This window comes from Amblyomma americanum, chromosome 1 (assembly GCF_052857255.1).
Source record: "Amblyomma americanum isolate KBUSLIRL-KWMA chromosome 1, ASM5285725v1, whole genome shotgun sequence".
NCBI classification, from domain to species: Eukaryota; Metazoa; Arthropoda; class Arachnida; order Ixodida; family Ixodidae; genus Amblyomma; species Amblyomma americanum.
In genome coordinates, this window is record NC_135497.1 from 134,236,781 (window position 1) to 134,252,400 (window position 15,620).

General features: G+C 41.9%; 1 protein-coding gene across 2 annotated transcripts; it reads right to left on the reverse strand.

The window, feature by feature from the left end:
* Positions 1 to 1,029: 1,029 nt before the first annotated feature.
* Positions 1,030 to 15,489, reverse strand: LOC144113707 (transmembrane protein 127-like). 2 transcript variants are annotated; one of them, XM_077646973.1, is made up of 4 exons: positions 15,233 to 15,489; positions 11,371 to 11,733; positions 7,729 to 7,899; positions 1,030 to 4,875 (listed from the first exon to the last, which is right to left on the reverse strand). In XM_077646973.1, the coding sequence occupies exons 2-4, from the start codon at positions 11,654 to 11,656 to the stop codon at positions 4,520 to 4,522; spliced, it is 813 nt and encodes a 270-aa protein (XP_077503099.1). In that variant the 5' UTR covers positions 11,657 to 11,733; positions 15,233 to 15,489; the 3' UTR covers positions 1,030 to 4,519. The 2 variants fall into 2 exon arrangements, with proteins under 2 accessions (XP_077503099.1, XP_077503098.1); XM_077646972.1 differs by having other exon boundaries at positions 15,307 to 15,485.
* Positions 15,490 to 15,620: the final 131 nt, after the last annotated feature.

The window sequence follows — 15,620 nt, forward strand, 5'->3', positions numbered from 1 at the left end:
TATTTCAAGATCTACTCACACACTACCTAAGACAATCAAACTTTTGCACATTTATTACCACAGAACGACATAATTGTGCAGACAAAATTTGCGGACACTTTTTGCTGACACGACATAACCATACAATGCTTTCGCATTAATAAACATAATCTTTAACCAAAGGTATATCTATCCTCGTAGCTGGTAATCCAAAGAGCACAACGAGAACAAACTGAGCAGACCGCCGAGAGAATCAAATGGCCCAGTCTCTGAAAAAATTACAGGTTCGCAGTTCAGTCTGCTTATGAGCGGAAATGCGAAAGCCTTTCCCTATCCTCTTTCTCACCACATTTTACATTTTTTTATTTTAATTTATTAATTTGGATGGAGACATGAAAAAAACTGCAATCGCTGCTTCCACGCTCGTTGTCATTACGTCTCTTTAGGAAGGCTGGCTTCAGCACTGCAGTAAATTAAAACGATGAAGCAGTGATTATATCGGCGTTTTGCCATGCATCACGTGGCACAAAAGCACTCTGACAGCACAGCTATTGTTCTGCTGTTGAAACCGAAACAGCATGACAGGAAAAATTCAATTATTAATTATTTAGCGGTTGTAGGCAAATATCACATGGTGATTCATATGTAGTAGTGTCTTCCGCATCGTTGTAGAGAAGAAAACATGCCACCAAAATTAGATATCTATATTCCTTTGAAGTGCAAAGTAAAACTGGAATAGCTGCTTTGGTAACTGTAAAGTGCTCCCATTTTCTGCTGACCCAGCAATGTGTTCAGGCATTCAGAATCAAGCCCCAGCATTTCCCCACCAAGACACATTTGGTATCACCTTGGAGTGCCGACCATATGAGAGAATAAAAATTCTGGCAGATGTACAAAAAAAAAAGAAGGGAATGTGCAGGTAAAACCAAGCTTTTTCAGTGTAATACATTGTTGTGGCAAATGTTAGTAGCATCTAGGTCATTCTCTCAGTGGTCAAACACAGATTTTTCAGAGATTTAAGGGCAGACTTACTAGAGCAGAAACACACGATCATGGCCAAGTAGGCCTACATTCTTTTATTTGCTCCTTTATTTCACCAACAATCCTTTGCCAGAAGATGTGTACTTCAAGCGTAACGTTTATACACTATCACATTGTTAAAGGGTATTGAGCTCAACAAAATATGCACTAACAGAGATTTTAAAGAAAGGTAGCGTGATTCAGGAATACGAAGAGTAATTTTTGTCACTATCAGTATGGGATTTAAACTTAGTAATGACAGAGACGGTTGATATGTAAAACATGTGCCACATAGAGTATATTTAAGCATGAAAAAGGCATATTAAATTAGTATACACTGAACAATAACAGTAAATTTTCACTAAAGAAAAATGTGTCCATACTGCTACAAGAAAAAGCTTGCCATTTACTCACAGGCCTTACCACTGGTTAAGCACCGCATTTACACGATTGTAAGTCGACCCCCCACATTGCACGCCAGAAAAAAAATCTTGGAGTATGCCTAAGCTTCCCCTTTAAGAGTAGAATAGCAGTATCGGCTGCCGCACGCGGGCGTTTCCAAAACTAAAATGCATTGGTCACTGGACTACTCGTCTGCACTTGCGCCATCGTCCTCATTAGCGCTGCCGTCGTGATGCAAAATCCCGCACTTCACAAACAGCCGCACCACGACATCGTGTAGAACAGCCGAAAATTTTGACTCGCTGCTTCACCCGTTGCGAACGTCGAACTTGCGGCCCGGTGCGCAGTTGCTAATTTCTTCGGCGTAAAGAATGATAGCCATCTTGAATAAGCCGTGAACGAGCGCCGGACGCTTACCAGACCGGCAGCACGAATGACGATTAACGAAGCACTACATTAAAAACCTGTAAAACGCGGCCAGCAGTCGTAAATGCGTCAGAGCCAAAGAGAGACTACGCGTGAGCGGCGTCGACTCTTCAGTCAGCTACCGGCACTCCCTGGCACCACTGCCGTTTCAAGTGGCAGTGCCGCCGCGACTGGAACAGCAGCCCTTCCATCAACTATCGACACTCCCATGAGCGCGGTATGTGCAGTTGAAAGTAAACAAAAAAACTTAGAAATCGCTTAAGCTTTCCCTTTGAGAGGAATGCGATAGCGTGATTGGGCTGCTGCCGCTTATCAGCAGCCGCAATCTGCAGCCACATGTGGGAGGGGTGCCGCCATTGGTCGCCGCGTGCGGGGGGGGGGGGGGTGCCGGTTCAGAGCATTGACATAGCTGCTCAAGGCCAGCACCAGAAGTGATGGGACGGATTCGCGCAACAAAAATGCAACCACGCTGTAGCATACCTGATATCTTGTTTGCCACGCCTTATTTTATGATGTCATACTTTGGTTTTGATTGTAAGGCAAGCACCCCCCCCCCCCCCCTCCCCCCAACTTCAGATTTTCAAATTTTGAAAAATAGGTCGACTTACAATTGCATAAATACGGTAACCAAGCGCAGGGCCAAGAATGTAAACCTCATTTTCACTTCCGCAGGCAACTTCGCTTAACATACCTAGTTCCTGCTTTTTTCTATCAGAAATAAATGCATTTTACTTGGATCAGTCAATGACCAATTCTGTAAGGCCTAAGACTTGGCACGATAGCCTTGCCATCAACCTGGTGTTTTACAATGGCAAAACATAACCAGTCATACCAAAAACTAATTAAACATTTAAACTAGGAGGCAGGACTGGACTTCAAGGTGTGTACTGTGCAGTCTAAAATGCACTCCACACACAACAGCAGTTACCACTTTGAACAATAGAAGTGCACATAATAAAGATTAGTAGCTAAAATGCACGAAGTATGTATAATGTTTCATCTTTACCTAATGACATTGAAAACCAAGCTCTTGACAAAATATTGGCAGAGGTGACACTAAATTCTAATGCAAGCACTTAGTTCGGCTAGCTGGAAGGTGATGAAGCTGCACACACATCAAATATGAGTGACACATTAACAGCGACTGTGCTAGCTGTTTCTCCATTTTGTTGTGCATCACTTCTAAAAACAGTCCTGAGCAATCCACTGCCAGTATGCACTTGAAACCATCTATGGAGGTGAAATGCTTACTATAAAGGCAAGCAAAATGAAGCACTGAATAATAAATGAGTACAACAAACAATGATAACTGTCAGTCCACACACAGCTAATTTTTTCACTGGCATCAATTCGCTAAGACTTCACATGCAAAAATGACCCTTGAATTGGGGCAAAACTACCAGCACACTTGGCAGACAGCTCATTTACTACAAGCTCAGCATACAGAAGAACAATGCCCCATATTATGTGCACAACATTTGCAATTTTCTTAGAAGCATGAGTAACTAATTAAAAATTTTTTTTTGGAAGCCACTTTAAACAAGAGTTGATACTTCGGCATGTTGGTGCATATGAAACATGAAATATGTAGTGCGAAGGGACGTGGGCAGTAAGAACCGTCCTCATTCCTTCCACTACGTATTTGGTGTCGCATTCCAAACAGTACGCATTCTCATGTCTCCTTGAAACTAGTGTGCGAAAGATGAATGTCGCGGAAAAATGCATACCTTGATTAGCTGAACAACTCTTGATACCACTGTGATATACGCAGCTGCTTGCATAGTTATATTGTAATTTTTAACACATTCCTTCGGAAAACCACTGATTCATTGCACTTAGACCTAGCACAGTGACACTGTGCAGACTTGATCACAGTATTTGTCTAGTTCATCCATAGTGGACCATACTAGTTCCGCTAAATAAGCTATAGAGCAAGATGTTGTGATATACGATCATGTAGGCCCCTTGTTGCGGTTTGCCACTTCCAGACATGGTCTAGAATTGTGCTGCGACCAAATGCAGTACTACAAAAATTATGCCCCCATCACCGCACAAAGCTATAATGTGAGCAAGCAAACAGTTCATATAAACTTTCTTAAATTTCCAATTATGAAACATCTGGTATATCAAATGACACAGACTAAACGCAAATGCCAAGATACCCAAGTTCCGAGGCCCTTCTTTTTTTCGCATTAACGCTAGCAGTCAAAACCATGCATAGTCTCATGCAAAGCACTGCTGGGGCTCCAATGTCATCTACTTTAAATCATGTATAACAGTGCTGTCAAGCCAAGCAGACACAGACACTAATTACAATTTTCATGGCAGATATGCATAAAGAACACAGAAAGAAGCAATGCACAACACTGCCATAACAAAATTTGCACATAAATGCATGTATTTTCTAATGAAATGGCATGCCAGGAACAGCATGTGAAAATTACGCTGTCAAACAGCCTCATGAGTTCCATGAAATGTGCTTGCACAACACGAAAAGGGCTTCAAAACAGACATCTTGCGTTCAGCTGCAGACATGCGTTACACAGGTCCATCTGCCCCGAATGTTGATCACAGCAGTCACTAGGTGCACACTTTTACTGGGATCTAGCCAGTGACAGACAGCAGTTTGGTTGGTCCAGACAGGGCTGGGATGTTTCATTTGGTTAAGCTGCAGAAGTCTTGACCGCTGTTCTCACGGTGAGTATGGAGGCAAGGGAGGTAGGCTGTGTAGGCGAGTCAGGTCTTGTCGGTAAGGCCACATTTCTGAATGTGAGATGCCCACTACGAAGGTCTCTCGTGAGAAGTCATCATCCAGAAGCAGGCTATCTATGGCCGAGTCACCCAGCTGTGTCACAGGCACAGGACGGGATAACAGATTTGCACCAGCAGCCAGAACAGCTGCAGCTCCAGCTGCTGCTACAAGGTGGTAGCTAACACTGAAGCTGACTTCAACACGTGAGCTTCGGCTTGGCTTTGTCATCTCCTGCTGCACCTCCATCAAGGTTGAGATGTAGTAGCATGTTCCAACAACTCCAAGGCAAAGCCCCACTGAGCAGCGAGAAATAAAAAGCACAAGCATTAGAACCAAAACTGCTTTGCAATAAAAAAGGGGGATAATGTTAAAGCCAGGTCACTATATCACAAACCCACAGTACCTTACAAAATGTCACTTGAAAAGTTCTGCCAGCGTTTCAATGTGATTAGGGTCACGAAACATTTCCGTAAAATCTCTGCTCTTTTGCATCCCTTTGGGTGCAAAACTGTGCGAGTGGAACCATGCCATTTCTCTAAAAGAAGAAGGTGGCTTTCCTTTTTATTTGCTCGATGAGTACACATGAAAAAAGCACTTTGACGCCACACACTTTATCAAAAATGATGACTAGCTCGTTATTTTGACACCTTTATGATACTAATTGTAGTTTCTGTGAGTGTGAGTGAACTGGTTGCATGCAAGACTCCGCATGTACACATGCAAGTACGGCAATTCGTCACATGCAATTTGCAATTATTTCCAGAAATCCTGCAGTGTTACATTTCTGCACTGAATGTCTAGATACACTGCATTTGTGACTGAGATTATCCGCTAGCAGTGGTGCTGTACAATTCACTACCACTTGAATAGACACTGAGGACAAACTGAAGTTGGCCTGTATCGGCAGACTGCCATATTCCAATTATAGACTACTCCCATCAAAAAATCAAGCTTTCGTATGCCAGAAAAGGCTGAAACATGAATACGGTTATCACCATCACTGTCCATTTTGCAAGCAAAGTGTGCTGGCGTTGAAACAGTTTTGTTTGCGTGGGTCCTCAAGGCCAAGCTACATCACCATCAACTCGCAATTTTTAAATCAAATTTTCTCAGCAATAAATGCATATTATGCTGCTGAACAGACATCAACATAACCAAAAAGAGCCACAGAATTAAATCACAATTTTTACTAAGAAGAAATTTGGATGGAGTCCCTTTAACTTCCAGTAATAAACCAAGTTCTGCCCTTGAAGCGGATCAAAGTAACCATTTCAATGTAAGTATCAAGAAGAAGCGGACACACTGGGCCATCAAAAGGCAAACACTGTGGCACCAGTCGCAGCAGTAGCAAGTGAAGTGTTTTGACATGCTCGTTAGGCACTGCTGCAGGTGCTCACTCATGCACAGCGGTACCGCTTGGGCTTTGCGTCTAACAGTTAAGACATTGAAGCACTTTAGTAAAGGCAACATTTATTTAAATCTGTGATCGTTCACAATGAAGGCTGGCAAGCCAGCATAATATAACAAAGCATAATTGCCTACTGGTAACTGCGGCTTGTCTAGCGCTACTTCCCACTGCATACGTACTGATAACTGTTTATGTTCCGTGCCCACTAACCATCATAAGCCTGCTAATTACGGATGTGAATGTCAATTTCAAATGCTTCTGCGCCACTTGTGAACATGCTGTGCAATCTGGCTTGAAGCTAGAAAACTAGCTTTTTTCTTCAGTATGTCATTTCTCTGCATGGTGGAGATTTTTTTAAGCGCTTATGAAAACAGCGGAGTGTAGAAGTTCAAAATGGCCGCCTCCACCAGTGTGGCACATGCGCTGAAACATGGCAAATATCATGATTTAGATACGTTCGCGATTGATTTTTTTTTCAATGATCTAGGTAGATGGCTCTGAGGATGCTGCCTCATCATTCAACTTTAGTTCAGAGGGCAAAGACCTGAGCAACTCCTCGGTTAGTTTCTTATTTGGGCCCATTTTGCTCAACTCAGCCGCTGCTTTGAAAAGTATATTATGTTACTGATGTTACTTCCTCATTTGTAGGGTTTCCACATCATTTGGGCAGGATTTGATACTGCCTGTGCTTCTCTGAGAAGGGTTCTCCCAACTGTTTCGCCCAATGGCGTGCCCAACTATAGGGCCTAAAGTGATTGCTTTTTTTAGCCAGAAAACTGTATAAGCTAGAATTGATTTTTTTCAGAAGTATTTGCTATTGGATAGGACGACAGTTTGGAAGTTTTTTTTAAATTTCTGCGTTTTATTACAAATATATCTTTGCAAGTTTCGTTAAAATTTTGTCCAAAAACCTTGCTTTTGCAAATAAAATTTGATAATGCATGAAACAGTTTAACAAAGCTCATATTATTAAAAAGTATATTAACTTACTTCATATTAGTACATGGCATTAAATTTTGACCTCTAAACTCTTGGAACCCAAAAATTTAATGAAAACCCACAAACTACAGCCATTTTCTCCTCAGTAGGGAAAGAGTTAATCAGTTTTCGTATTTCACACAAAATCTGAGAGGTCTCAGCACATCAGCCAGGCATACAGAGGCAAGAAGCCAGCCATGGCACCGCTTCTCAATTATATGCGTAGCAAAAAAAAAAAAAAGACAGCACGTGCATATAAATAATCTTCCGCAATACACACAACACCATACACTGCCTATGCGACCTACTGCTTGTCACCCTTCCATTGGTGATGGTGCCACCAGCAATCATATTTATCCCGAAATTAACTTATAGCGAGTTTCATGACCAGCAGAAACACTGAAGGACTCTGGTTGTGTCATGTGCACAAAACGCAAGGACCATGTTTAATAACAGCTGTAACTGCTACGTCATTTCCAAATGGCAGCTGATATACCTTCAGTCGGGAGAAAAAAATTTCTAAAAATGTTTGTTTCAAAGATATGACCGTTTTCAGAAACTAGAAGCAAATGCTGGTGTTGCTGCGTGTCATGGCACAGGCATAAACTTATGCAAAGGCCGGACAAAAATACAGTGGCCTTTTCATGTTTAACCAAGATTTTTTTCCTTACAATGTAAGAAGCCAGAAAAAAATTTTGCCACGCTTAACGAGGCATAAAAAAAAAAAGCTTTAGCAAATTAGCAATATATCCTGTAGATGTACCTGTCACGATGCTACAGAAAGCATTTCTTCGAATTACTCTCAACCACTTGTATGTCACACCCAATGCATCCATGAAAAACTGTAGCAAGCTGCTCAGGATGGCCAGAAAGCACAAAACTATGAGCACTCTTTGGAGGCTCACAATGGTTGGTGTAACGCAGTCTTTCATCACTGCAAAAAAAGAACAACAATAATAATTGATATATAAACAGGTTATGAAAGAAGCCAGCAAGCCTGTAATAAATAAAATCATGAACTGTATAAACCACTTCAAAGGAGAAAGTTATTTTAAACACAATAAGCCCAAGTAATATTCTCCATGTATACCAGCAGCAATATACTTTTTTCATGAAAATTAACCACCTATTGCATAAATTATTTGCTTCGAAAAGTGTTTTAGAAATGTCAACCAAGACGAAGCTAACAGATCGATCGCGGTGGTCGAATTTTGACGGAGGCGAAATTCTAGAGATTCTAGACGTTAAAGAACCACAGGTGGTTGGAATTACTGTACCAAAGTGCATGGATGAGGAATACAACAGAGGACGCAGACTAGCCAGAGCTAGACACCTCTCTAAGTGCTGGGATGGAAGCAAGGACACGATCTACGTCGATGCGGATGGGCCTGTTAACGAGGTCGCGGCAATCACAGCAGTTTCACCCTGGGAGGATATAATTGCGAGCAGCCTTATTCAAGCAGTGGATACCATATCGGCTGAAGAAGCAGCTATCGCACTAGCGATATCAAAGAACAGCGAGGCAACAGTTATGTCCAACTCACTAGCAGCGGTACGCAATTGCCTCACAGGTTGCGTTGGCGCTCCGTGTTGAGAAATTTTGGAAACGCCTAATCCTTCCAAAGTCCAGATCCTCTGGACGCCACGGCACCTCTCAACGACAGGCAATGAGGCGGCCAACACAGCTGCTTGAGCTCTCCTCCTCCGAGCATCTGGCACGCAGCCTCTCTTTGACACAGTTAACAACACCTCACCCTTACTAAGCTAGGCAGAAATTACAGAGTACTATAATATCATAAGAAGGAAATATCTTCTTCCTCATAAAAGCCTTAGCAAATTTGAAGAGCACATAATCAGGCGACTAGAAACTAATACTCTGCACAATCCCTACTTAATGAGTAAATGGTATCCAGACATCTACGATTCATCCTGCCCCTTGTGTGGAGCAGTTGGCACACTCTTTCACACAGTTTGGAAATGTCAAGAAAACCCAGACTTGGACAGCAATCCCGATCCGACATATGAGCGCTGGAAGGCAACCCTTCATAGCCACCGTCCCCTCGACCAGAAATCGCTGCTTGAGAGGGCCGGATGATGATGGCGACCAATGGGTTCTCCTACTGAACCCACCCAGTATTTATGCTCTTAATAAATGTTTTTCCTCCTCCTCCTCTGGAGCCCTTCACTACGGCGTCCCTCATAGCCTGAGTCGCTTTGGGATGTTAAATCCCCATAAACAAGAAACATACAAATGAAAGTACACTACCCCCCCGCATATAAAATATGGATAGTACACCATGCACAATTGCCAGCTCTTGAAACTAAGTGCAAGCAACAGTGTTCAGGGAAAGGTTCACTCTAATTTGTGGTGTGGAGTGAAAACAATCCTGTCCTGCATTCAGACAAAGGTGTAAAATGCAGTTGCTGCAACACACTATTTATGTGTGTAGGCAACTATGTGATGAAAAAAAATTTTTTTTTTTCAGTCTGGGCCAGTGCTCGATTCTGACAGGATATTCTCTAGCTGGCACACCTGCCGCTGGTCAGCAGACTTTATTATCTTTTCGGGCCCCAACCTACACTTCAGTACTCTGAAAAGGTGGCCTTCCAGCACTCACATGAAAAAATATCAATAGCCAAGTACCAAATATGAAATAACAAAAAAATGGCTTAAAATATCAAACTACCAGGAAACTAATAGAATGGTAGGATAAGAAAAATAAATAAAAATAAAGCTCCTTGCCTGTGCTACTGTGTAAAATGGGCTAGTATAAGTAAACAGAATATGGTTTTGGTGTTATGGGGTTTAACGTCCAAAAGTGACCACGACTATGAGGAATGCCATGTGGAGGGCTCCAGATAATTTCGACCACCTGGGGTTCTTTAATGAGCACTGACATCATACAGTACACGGGCCTCTAGCATTTCGCCTCCATCGAAATAAGACCACTGCAGCCGGGATCGAACACACGAACACTGGGAATAGTGCTTTTAAAACTTCCATTCTCATTGTTTATAGAACTTCAATGAGAATTCACACTTTTTTTTGGCTCTATAGAGTGGAACTATGAAGGCAGCACTTAAATGCTCTTAGTATCTGCAAATCAGATGCCAAAACAGAATAGTTTTGGCCTACAATGAGAATGATTGTTGGCCATGTGATAAAGCTTCGATAACAACTGAAGCTACCAAGGAAGCTTGGAGTGTCACCACGGCTTACTGGGACAGCCGTGTGGTTGATTTACCTACAAAAATGATGCTGTCAGTTTGCCCAGAAACAAGTTACAACAAGAGGCAACCATAGCTTACAATTCTCCACTATGTGTTACAATAGGCTGCTTCAATGAACTCTAGACAATTGCATCATTGGCAGGGTAAGCACTGAAAAAACAAGAGTTGAGGGCATCATTTTGTTTAATTTCATTTTGAACTTTTTTTTTTGAGTAAGTTCTGTTGTGTGCACTGATAATTCTCATCAGCACACTGCAATCAAAGCCTCAAACTGAAGGCCAATGAGGTTTTGTTGCACTGTGGCCATATAGCATGCCCTAGTGCATGTTTGTAGTGCCCAAATGTTTGTTCTAATAGTGCCGAGTCCGCACATGTTCATTCGTTCCAAGTCTAAATGCCACAGTCCTAATAATGTGCATCACGATGGTCGTGTCATGTTAGCTTGAACTAATTGAATGTTATAAGCGAGCTCAGCTGTAATTTAGATGGAATGAACAACAGTTTTTCAGCATACTTTCAAACAAGAAAGTCGAAGTAAATACTGGTAGCAAACAGATAGGAAGAGCAGAAAGCCTTTATGCTCGTTGAAGAAAAATGAGTTCAAGGTTTCTATCACTAGTGATGAATATTTTTATTTTTGTTCCTCACTACTGCATGCAATGTGTTTTCAAAGTGCATTTTGTATAATTTATTTACATTGTTAACAAATGTCATATTACTGGCACATTTGTTTAGCAGACACAAAAGCTCTCTCCAATCAGATAACCATCCGTCCTAGCCATTTTCGTAATGCTGAAAAGCCTGTGCAGCCAAAAGGAGAAAAAAAGAAAAAGGTGATTCTCAAGTTGCTTGAAGCCTAGAACTCAACAACCCATCAGTCCTTGTGCGATGCATCAGAGTTTATGTCCACCAGCTTTTTGCGCAGGCCGTCATGCGAGGTCGGTCATGCAAATTTCACACAACCCGGTACCTTAATGAGCCATTTTCAAGAAAAATCTACCACATCCATGCTCATTTGACTACAAGCGGGATGGTGCATAAACAACGGACGCATAAAGAATCTATCACCGTGCCTTCAGAGCAGAAAAAAATCATGACAGATATGGCAATCAGCTTGGAGCTAACGACAACTTGTTCAATCTGATCCTCTTTGTGTGTAAAGTATGACACCCACCTTCATTCCAGCCGTAATAGATGTAGGAAGGCAACCGTGATGGTCCATTGACAAAAAGCCTAGGAAAAGCCTCAAAATAGCCCACATAGAAAAAGTTCTGCACCCCCAGGTACTTGTGACCACAGCCACCACCCTGCAAGTAGAACCAACGTGGGTGCACCAAGGCTGTAGAGAGTGTGGCGATGACAACAATGCTCAGAACGGCTGCCAACAGATTGCGCTCACGCTCCTTGAGGCGCCAGTGATGGGGGCGATGATGCCTCGCTGTTGCTCGTTCCAATGGCATGGCGTCAAAAGCCTGCACTGTCAGCTATGGTACGCCTATCATGCCATACACCTGTTGCAGAACGCCACTAGCTGCACCTGTGTGGACAACAAGAAGAAACAAACAGTAGAGTTTTTGTGCACAAACAACTACTTACAGTTGGTGGAGGTGGTATGCAGGGTTTAATACCTGAAACCTGCACATAGGTTACGGGGGATGCCATAGTGCAGGGCTCCGGATTAATTTAGACCACCTGGGGTTCTTAAAACGCACTGGCACAATGGCATTTTTGCATTTCACCTCCACCAATATGGGGCCACCACAGCCGGGATTCAATCCTGCATCTATGGGCTCAGAAACCGAATGTCGCAGCCATTATGCCACCACAGCGGGAACTTTAGTTCTTTGAAACACACTAGATAGTGAGAAGTGCACTGGGCTTGGAAACAGCTAAGCATTAACTGCTTCCGCCATAACAGAATGCAGTTTAATCAGAAGTTGGCAGCACCCCTTACACCTGGCAGTCCTTGCAGTTAATCATGCTCTCAAATTAAAAAAAAAAGAGAATAAAGGCCAAAGGATTGCTTTCAAAGCAGTTGTATTGAAGGAAGGGTCCTAATCACAGCTACAAGAATCCCATGAGTGCTTGATAGATCCATAACAAAAGAAAGGGTGCCACATTAAGGAAAAAAATTATTGATTAAAGCAACATTACTGCAAGAAGTACCAAAGACTGTTGCAGTAATAATAAAAACAAGTTATAAAACAATAAAAATTTCTCAAATGGACCCCGAACCATGTATAATAGTTGTAAAAAAGAAAGTAATCATGGGTCGTAGCAAAAGGGCACGGATGGTACTGAGGTATATGCATGGTAGAAAATATAGTACCATACTAACAGATGTGGGACAAAGAGAAGGAAGTGGACTGAACGCATAGCACATATCCTGTCCACTTCCTGCTTTTTGCCTTGCCCGTTTCGATTAACACCCTAAGCATTTTGTTTACCAAGGTTTGAATAATGGTTTCAAACCAGAATGTGATATGTTTAGTGCCACAGTTTTATGAATGAGGTCTGTTCTCAATGCATAAGGCCATGAGGCGTTATTGGAGGGGGATTAACTATATGCAATATAACGTGGAAAAGAGATATTCAGTAAGGTAACACAACATAAGAAAACACAAAAAAATGAATTCACAACTAGTTAGTGTCAACGACAACATAACATAATTGGAAAGGGCATGCAGAAGCTGGGTAATCTGAGGAGGTCTCACTGCCACTCACTTCAATAACTTCTAGCATATAAAACATTCATTAGGCCCACTCTTGAATACTGCTCTGTTATATGGGATCTATACATCCAGTGCAACATCAACAAGTTAGAAAGCATTCAGAAGAAATCAGTAAGATTCGTATTCAATTCCCGCAGCTGGCACACATTACCAAGCAGATTTGTAAATCAGGTGAACTTAGAATAATTACAGATCAGACGCTATAAAGAGAGGTTAAGTTCATGTATTTACTCCACCATAATAAATTAGGAATAGACAAGGATACGTACCACAATAATAAGTTAGGAACAGACAAGAATATGTACCACCATAAAAAATTACGAATAGACTAGAATATGTACATTAAATCAGTCATAAGACGTCCAACAGGATCACAGCATTAAAAAAAAATTAAAGGAATATACTTGCAGAACCAATGCTTTAAAAAATTCGTGTTTCCCACAAACAGAGATTGGAACTCGCAAAATCCAGACACTGTGGAAAGTTCTATGGTCGGTTGATTTTGCGGCGTGCTTAAGCAAAACTGAACTATGTAAAATATCTATGCATGGTGGTTAAACAGTGCTTTGCTTTTTTTTCTGCTTTTCTGCTTCTGACATTACCATGTTGTACCCTTTTCTTTTACAGCCGTGTTGTATAAGCAGCACTGATTTCTTTCCATTTCTGTATGTGCAACCCGTGTTGAGAATGTCTTATTATGCACTTATACTGTGTTTTGTTTGAATCTTTTTGTATCGCCCACTCCTCCAAGAGTCTTAAATTAATGCTGGCAGTATCTTAAAAATAAATAAACTAAATGAATGAATAAATAAATAAGCACTGTATCATGGAGCACAGCAGAGAAATGTGCAAGAATGTGCACATGTGCACAATAAACAATACAGTGCAAGTGTCCTCTGATAGGCTATTCTGGATAACGGACCCAACCCCATTTGCTTTTTAGTCCATGATCGCCTTCTGTTCACGTGGTCTTTTATTTGTAACTAGATGGCAGAATTCATAAAAAAAAAGAACGACAATACCACGTTTAACAGAAATGGGGGTTGATCTGTTTCCCACGAAAGCCTAGCAGAGGACACTTGCACTAGATTGTTCACTGCGCGCACGCATGTATTCTTGAAAATTTTACTTCTGTGCTCCGTGATACGGCGCTTATAGACTCTGCGGTCGACGCTCGACGCATGTTAAAAAATTGGAATTGGACCAATGCACCGTAGACGTATTTTTCCATGCCTGAGCACTGAACTATATACATGGGTTGCACATGACGTCGCAGGTGCCATGATAGAGCCCAAGGCACAGCTTCTTGCTCAGTGCAGGTCAGAGCACATGGCAATAAGCGGGTTTCCGCCATGCTGCCGCTCAAACATGGCGGCTGCTACGATGTCAATGCCACTCATGTGTTGCTGGTCGGAAAGGCCAGCAATTGGACAGCATCATTAAAAACCTGGTTTCCATTTTCAACATAAGCTTGGACTGCTTTATGGTTGGATGACTGAATGGAAAACACTAGCATGGCACCATAAAAAAAACTTTTAATTTTAACCACATGCTTGAACCTACCCATGGGACAAGACAATACTACTTTTTAAACTGACGCGATGTCAGAAATGATACCAAAGCATAACACCCAAATAGCGTGTCCTACTGCAGTAATGGTAAGAAAGGTACAGATTTTTTCTCGGCAGCTTCATGGCATGTTCGCAGGCAGTCTATCTAAGGCCAGGCATCACCTACATATTACGCTATTCAAAGACGATTTGCGCATTACAAGTAGTTCTATTTTCTGAGCGCCACTAATAGTCACCAAGAACAAAAACGGCCCGTTATCCCGCAGAGTTAATGCCAACACGTCACGTTACAGACGCACGGGCCCCTTCGTTTATGCAGTGAACCTGACTCATTATCAATTGTATGTAAAAAAAAAAAAAAACTGAGTGAAGTTACTTGCAGACGCACTACGTGAAAGCTACACTTTAGTGCACAGACGTCCGCTGTGCAACGCTCGAAAGGTTCTAGAGGCGGTTCGGAGAAAAGGTAGGTGAACAGCAGTAATTAAACTGGTTAAACTGGAAAATCCATCCCCGGATTTAAAACCCTGTTGAATATTAAAGAGGCAGCAAAGAAGGATCACTTCAGAGCACACATTTCACGCACAGGCCCGCCAGTTTGTTCCGACACATTGTTACTAGCAGAGAGATATATATTTCGTCAGTACATTACCTCAATAATTTTAATATCAATCTCACATGACGCTTAGCCAGACTAATATTACTGAGAATATATTGCACACAAACTGCCTACATTTCGTTCCAGTCCTAGGCTCGAAGCGCCGATGCATACAAATGCATGTTGCAAACACAGGTTTTGGAGCTTACTTCATAGTTGAATGTAGCATCAAACGGCAGATGCAGTTGTCGCACGCAGCCTGCTCATCGTAAATAACAGCAAAATCAATTTTATGTCAGTGGAGACCATTAGCTTATCAGGCCACAGTGGCTGCCGTGGTTCACTACTAAGCTAAGCTACTGCAGCTACAGTGAACTAGCCAGGGGGCCACTGTTTAAGGCTACTGTTGGCTTAAAGCTAGAATTTAAATGTATTACAGTACTAGTTCTATAATGGTGGTTTATCTCCTAACGCAGATTTATATACTGATTGGTTTGTATTAACTTGGTGTATCACGTCTAAT